At 46.6% G+C, this 7,343-nt stretch overlaps 1 protein-coding gene across 2 annotated transcripts in view; it reads left to right on the forward strand.

The window, feature by feature from the left end:
- Nucleotides 1–7,343, forward strand: part of BTBD11 (BTB (POZ) domain containing 11) — a 365,311-nt gene that overhangs the window by 343,528 nt on the left and 14,440 nt on the right. For both annotated transcript variants that reach the window (XM_011975542.1, XM_011975543.1), the window contains 2 exons: nt 2,329–2,431; nt 4,138–4,219. In XM_011975542.1, the coding sequence (XP_011830932.1) occupies nt 2,329–2,431; nt 4,138–4,219 (185 nt within the window). The remainder of the gene's footprint in view (nt 1–2,328; nt 2,432–4,137; nt 4,220–7,343) is intronic.

Genomic DNA, 7,343 nt, shown 5'->3' on the forward strand with positions numbered 1-7,343 from the left:
AAATGAGTTTTCATCAACTCTCAGGCCTTCCCTTGCAGCCTCTTTTCCCTTTATCTGGATCATTTCAGAAGTTCTGGGGGGAGTTTTTTAATTAAAATGTTTAAAGAAAGTGGGATTACACAGGTGATTTTTACTGTTTATGCTTTTCTGATATTTTTAAAGTAAGAGCCTTTAAAAAAAAAAATGAGAAGAAGTGAGGCAGCTCTGTACCGATAGAGAAAGGTGAGTGGAGGACCACCAGGATCACCGTCTGGGGCAGCACAGGGTTCAGGGTCTGAGTGAAGAGAATCAATCTGGAAGGCAAATTCTGGGTCCAAGTTACAGCAGTCTGGGGAAAATGCAGCCAGGCCAGGGCCCCAAGGTATAGACAGACAGGGTGAGTCCAACAGCTGAGTGTTCACATCCCCCAGGAAGACAGGAGCTTGGTCCTGTCCTCAATAGTTTAGGACAACCCATAAATCCAGCCAGAGGACGCAGTGGGGTTTCATTTCAGCACAGCCCCTGCACCCCTGGGGAAGGGCCCATCAACAACAAAGGGGCCTACAGGCTAAGAAGGGCCCCCGGGTCCTCGGCAGCCTCCTAGAACAAGTTTCTGCAACAGGAGTCAAGGCATTATTTCATTCACTCAAAAAACATCCACTGAACCTCTACAAATAGTATTATGGTCATGTCTATTGAGGGATACTCATTTGTCAGCCACTTTGCTAAGTGCTCTCCATAAATTCACTCATTCGTTTATTCCTCACTACTCTGTGATGGAGTATAATGGGTACTGCAATTTCCATTTTACAGAAGGAGAAACTGAGGCATGGGTTGGACAAATAACTTGCCAAGGTTACACAGCTGAGATTTCTAGCCTCAGAATCCATACTGTTATTACACTTCACCACCTTTCTGTACTAGACACAGATGAAAGGGTTTGAAATGGACAGACGTGGATACATCATAGCATGATGAGGCTACAGCAGGGGTGCATATGCTGTGGGAACTCAGCTGGGGCTACTGGGTCTGGGGAAAGTGGGGGAATCTGGCAAGGCTTACTGACCAAGGGCATCTGATCAGTATGTCTGAAACTTGAAGACCACCTAGGGATGAGCCAGGTTTGGAAGGGGCTGGAAGGGTGTTTTAGGTAAAGGAACAATGAGTGCAGAGCCCCAGAGGGGAGAGAGCACATAACACCCATGAGGAACTGAGAGCCACCCATAGCTCAAGCACACACACAGTTTGACAGGGAGAAGCCAGAGAAGGCAGTGAAACCCAGTCACAAGTAACCTCATTAAGACGTTTAGACTCTATCCTGGGAGCACTTGGGAGTTATTGAATGATCTGTAGCAGAGGAGGGGAGTGGCATGATCAGAGCTAGCTTTAGGAAGGATGGCGCCTGCAGTGAGGTGGGCCGTCAGATTGAGGGGGCCAAGAGTGGAGGCAGAGAGACCAACAGAGGCTCCTGTGAGTTCCCAGGAAGAGAGGATGTGGCCCAAACTAGGGTAATATCAAAGGGAATGGAGGGAAATGGAAGATTCAAGAAACGTAGGACAGGGGGTGTTGATGGATATTCTCAACAAGACAGAAGTGCTGAGCTGAGGACAGACTGGCACCTTCAGGAGCCTCGGGTCTCAAGGGCTGAAATGACAGGCAAATTGGAGGATCCTAGTGTTTAACCAAGCAGGCCATCCAATCAGAATGTCCGAGTTCGAATCGTAGCTTCTCCACCAGTCACTAGCTTGAACAAGTCACTGTAAATTCTGTGTGCCTCAGTTTCTTCAACTGCACAGTGGGGATAATGTGCAACCAGGTTGCATATCATAAGTGCTCAGTAAGTAGAAGCCAAATCTTTATTCTAGAAAATGAGGGCAGGGGACTGGCTCATTTGCCACTGACCCCGGGAGAGAAAGGCTTGGACTTAAATCACCTGGAATGCAGTGGCCAGGGGACAGCTCTTCTAAACCACTTCCTTTGGGCAGGGAGGGCGCTGAGCCCTGAGAGAGAGCAGCAGAGGTGGGGATGAGCGGCATATTCTTAGAGACAGGGTAGGTGGGTGATTACCTTTCACACCTGAAAAGTTCACTCTAGCTATAGGTGAATCTTCTCTGGGGAAATGCTACTTTTAATCACAAATAAGCTATAAGGATTTCCTATGAAAAACTAAATTTCAGTGGCTTGACTGTTCCTCTAATTAGTCCTGTCTGCTGTTTGGTTGCTGTCTTGTCAATGAGTATTTTATCACCAAGATTTCCTTGCTCACTCTTATTTGCACCTTCTACAAGATAAATCTAAACTTCATCCTTTTTTCCACTAAAGCTACCTTTTTTTCCTTTCCAATTCCAGATCCTCATTTTCTTAACAATAAAGAAATGTCTGATGTTACCTTTCTGGTAGAAGGAAGACCATTTTATGCTCACAAAGTGCTGTTATTTACAGCCTCTCCAAGGTATGTATCATCGGTTTTGAAAGCAGCTGCATTATGACTTTGGCTGTTGCTATCACTATTTTTTGAAGTCATTTTGGTGGTCTCTTCACCAAACTGGCAGATCATCTTAACAAAATAAAGAATTCAAGAGTACAGGGAAGCTGCTAGCATAAACAGCCTAGAACAAGGTGCCTTCTCCTCTGGGCAAATAAAGGAGGCAGGGGGAGCCGAGTTTGGGAGCAGAGCATGGATTTAGATTTTGGCTCCCTCGGCTAGGCGGCCTTGAGCAGTGAACAACCTGAGACCCCACACACAGGAGCCTTGAGGCTGCCACTCTCCAAATGTCAGGGAACAGACTTTGGCATAAGTCACTGAAATACACAGGTCCTGACTTTACTTTTCCCTAACTGTGGAGTTAACAGACAGTAGTATCACGTAGCAATAGGAAGAACTGCTCACCCTCTCTGCTAGCTCTGCAACTGCCTTTCTTCTCCTTTTGAGTAGAGATTGGGTTGACAGTTTAGAACCATATTGTCCAGAGACCTGAACAGGGAGGAGTGAGGCTGGGGCAGAGGAGAGATTGATGCTGAAATGAGGAGGCGGCAGGAGAGAATGATGCCAAAATGAAGAATAGCAAGAGTCCCAGCTGGGTGGTGAGCAGGGGGTACCTGAGTTGGGTAAGGACACTGGGAACCCAGAAATGGAACTCCCTTCCAGGAAGTTTGCTAAGAGAATGTGTGTGACTAGCACTCCCTGCATTTCTAAAAGCATCCAGGAATCTCCAGTCCGCCCACCAAAACCAAACACAAACCCCAGATGTCTGCTTTGCCACCGCAAGAAAAATATGTTTTCCCTTACATAGTTTTCAGTCATGACATCGTAGACAAACCAGATCAATATTGTACCAATGTTAGATTCTTAGTTTTGACAAAGGTACCATGGCTGTGTAAGCTGTTAACATTAGGGAAAGCTGGGTGAGGGGTAAACAGGGACTCTCTATATTATCTTTGCAACTCTTCTGTAAATCTATAATTTCAAAAATGAGTTTAAAAAAAAGATACATATCAGCTTATTATTAAACATATTATCTGTGTGTTCCATTGATAAGATCTCTCCTACAAAGAGCTTTTAGTTTAGTTGATGGGCAGGAAAGTGCATTGAAAATCCAAGACAGAAAGTCACCCATAAGGGAGATGATTAGGTAGTCAACAAACATTGATTAATTATCTATGATGTGTCAGGTTCATACTGGGACAGGATGGGGGATGTAGCAGAGACAGAAACCACTGAAGTCCCTGCCCTCGTGGAGCAAAGCGTGTTCCATGGACACCAGAGAGGGGGGAGTGAAGCCATAGCCCTAGGCTTAGAAGAGATGCCTTGAAGGTGGCGGCCACGTGACAGGCCCTGAAAGATGGTCGGGGTTTAACAAGCACTCATTCTTTTCCAATCACCAGTTGGAGAATGAATGTAATTGTCCAAAACACTGTTTTTTAACTTTAGAGTTTTAACTTCAAATTAGATTACGGTATAATAGGAGGGTTTAAATTAAGAAATGTAAGGATATACCACTGCTATATAGAGTTGCAGGGGAAGAAACAAAGTCTTTCTATTGTCAGGAGAGCTGAGTTTTTTGTTTGTTTGTTTGTTTTTGGTTTTTGTTTTTTATTTATGCGAGCCATGGGTTTGTGTGTGAGTCCTTTTCATCTCTTTTTTATGTCCTTGTTCAGGTTCAAAGCACTCCTCTCCAGCAAGCCAACAAATGACAGCACCTGCATAGAGATCGGTTATGTGAAATACTCCATCTTTCAGGTGAGCCCTGCTGTTGCCTGGACTCTGTGCTGGTGGGCATGGGGCACAGGTGGTTGCTTCAGATCCTCAGCCTGAGGACTGGCCACTTGGAGAAGTCCTTAGAATGAGCTGTCAGTCTCCTGAACTCCTGGCCCCTCCTCACAGTGCCCCTTCCGTTTCCATCCATTCATCTTCGCAGCATTAACTGAGTGCCTGCTATGCCTGACACTGTGCAAAGGGCTGGGGGCACAAGGATAAAGGATGTCCTCTCCTGGGGACTCAGAGTCTGGGGAGGGGGGGCGGTGACTGAGTAATTCGTCGATTACAGTGTACAGTAGGGTACTCTAGAGGAGTGAGACAATGTGCTGCAGCAACTCAGACCAAGGGAAATAAAGACAACCTCCTGGATGAGGTCTTATGAGTCAAAACATCCAAGGCTGAGAAGTTGGTGAGCCACAGGAAGGATAGGGCTCAAGAAAGCTGGTTAGAACATTCCAGGCAAAGAGAACAGCATGTGCAAAGTCCCAAAACTTTGGTTGAGCCCAGCGTCATCAGGAGCTGCTGTGCTTTTAGGGAATTTGTATCATTTTAGCATCAGTCTAAATCTACCCCAATTAGGAAAGGAAGGCTTCTTCGTCCAAGGCCAGATGACATGAGCATGTCTCCTTCTGTTTGGGGGGAGTTCGTGCCATGAACAATGAGTTTTGGTTTATGTGGTTTTTCTGAGGGGCACCGCAGCTTTTTCCTCTTTTCCACCTTCCTTCAGTTATGCCTGATTCATAAATCCTGCTCTGCAACAATGTTCTTGCAGCTAAGAGAAATTCACTCACTCCCCAGCCAGCTTTGCAGCTGTATTTCTACAGCTCCAAGACCCTCCAGGCACATGAAGGCTGTGTAGGCCCCTGGGTCCCACCAGGCTGTCTTCCCACCTTCCAGGGTTTGTAAGACAATGTGGGTGACCTGGGGATAGAGTTTATAGAATGCTGACAGGCAGTTGTTTCTCCTCCAGTTCAATTCAGGAAGGACAGCCCTGGAAAGAGTACCAAGTGGGTAAGACTCAGGCTGGCCATTGAGTTCTAAGAGGGTCGATGAGACAATTCATGCCATTCATTATCACCTCCATGTCCCAGGTTCTTGCAGAGACCAAGTAGGACAACATGAGAAAACTTTCAACTTCACATCTGCTGCATCATGGCAATTTTTAAGTGGGTCATTGTAGTTCTAAGCCATAACCGATAAACCACTTCCCCACTAAGCATAAGACTCTATAGAATAGGTTCCTTTGGACTAGGAGTTGGAGAAAGGATGAAAGAAATTTCCAGGCCAGGTGCGGTGGCTCATGCCTGTAATCCAAGCATTTTGGGAGGCCAGTGTGGGCTGAGGTGGGAGGATCACTTAAGCCCAGGAGTTCGAGACCAGCCTGATCAACATGGCAAAACCCTGTCTATTAAAAATACAAAAATTAGCTGGGGGTGGTCACACACACACCTGTATTCCCAGTTACTCAGGAGGCTGAGGCTGGAGAATCACTTGAGCATGAGAGGTCAAGGCACAGAGAGCCATAATCATGCCACTGCACTCCAGCCTGAGCAACAGAACAAGACCCTATCTTAAAAAAAAAAAAGTTTCCAAGGATAAGATAAGCCTGGGTGAGCTGTCCTCCTGAGGTCAGGAGAGTAGTGAGGAGGCTGGAGCCCCAAGGTGGGCCTGAGGAGTTGGCATACTCCAGACATCCAAGTGCCCATGTCCCCTCACCCTAGGCCCTCCGCACCATTTTCTACTGAGAGCAAAGTGGTCACAGCCCTTTCCTGAATGGAGCTGTTGGGTTGGAAAGCTGGGTTCGATGCAGCCATGGCTTTGCTTTGGAGGGTGATGAGGAAATGTTTGTGGAACCATGAGTAGTGAAGCACTGATCTGTGCTTACATGTGTTATCTTTTTTTTTTTTGAGAGGGAGAGAGAGGGTCTGGCTCTGTGGCCCAGGCTGGTGTGTAGTGGCACAATCTTGGCTCATGGCAACCTCTACCTCCTGGGTTCAAGCCATCCTCCCACCTCAGCCTCCTGAGTAGCTGGGACTACAGAAGTATTTCATCACACCCAGCTAATTTTTGTACTTTTTATAGAGATGAGGTGTTACCATGTTGCCCAGGCTGGTCTCGAACTCCTGAGCTCAACCAATTCCCCCACCTTGGTTGGCCTCCCAAAGTGCTAGGATTACAAGCATGAGCTACTGCGCGTGGCATTATCCCCATTTTTATAGATGAAGAAACTGAGGCCCAGAGAAGCTAAATGATGTGCCCAAAGTCTTAGTTCTAGTTAGAGATAGAGCCAGGATTTGAACCCAGCCTGCCTGGTAGCAAAGCATGGGGACATTGTTCTAGAATACCCATTCTAAATGGGAATGTGCTGAGAGTAAGAACAGTTCTCAGGTCTTGAGCACTGTGTGTAAGTCTCGAAGCCAGTGGTTCTGAACCTCAGAGGCACACTAGAATCCCCTGGGAGCTTTGACAATTCCCAATGCCCAGGCCATACATCAGACCAATTAAATCAGAATCTAGGGGTGGGGCCCAGGCATCAGCATTTTGAGGTCTCCCTCACCTCCTCCCAGTATCCCAAAGTGCAACCAAGTTGGAGAACCTGTGCTCTCGATTACAGCATTTCTTACACATTAGCAGCTCTCAGAATACCTGGAGAAGGGTGGGGTGCTTGTTAAAACACAGAGAATGTCTTAAAATGCAGATTCCTGGACCCCACCCCCAAACAAAGTTTCTGATTCTGCAGGCGTGAAAATTCACATTTTAACCTTTAGTTTCGGGGGCACATGCGCAAGTTCGTTAGATAAATTGTGTGTCATGGGGGTTTGGTGTTCCGATCATTTTGTCATCCAGGTAGTAAGTATAGCACCCTCCTCCCACCCTCTACCTTTGAGCAGGCCCTGGTGGGTGGCTATTGTTCCCTTCTTTGTGTCCATGTGTGCTCAATGTTTGGCCCTCACTTATAAGTGAGAACATGGATGCAGTACATGGATGAAGCTGGATTACAGGCATGAGATGGATAAGTTCAGGTCTCCAGCTCCATCCATGTTGTCACCAAGGACATGATCTCATTCTTTATGGCTGCATAATATTCCATGGTGCATATGCACCA

This window comes from Mandrillus leucophaeus, unplaced genomic scaffold, assembly GCF_000951045.1.
Source record: "Mandrillus leucophaeus isolate KB7577 unplaced genomic scaffold, Mleu.le_1.0 Scaffold157, whole genome shotgun sequence".
Classification (NCBI taxonomy): domain Eukaryota; kingdom Metazoa; phylum Chordata; class Mammalia; order Primates; family Cercopithecidae; genus Mandrillus; species Mandrillus leucophaeus.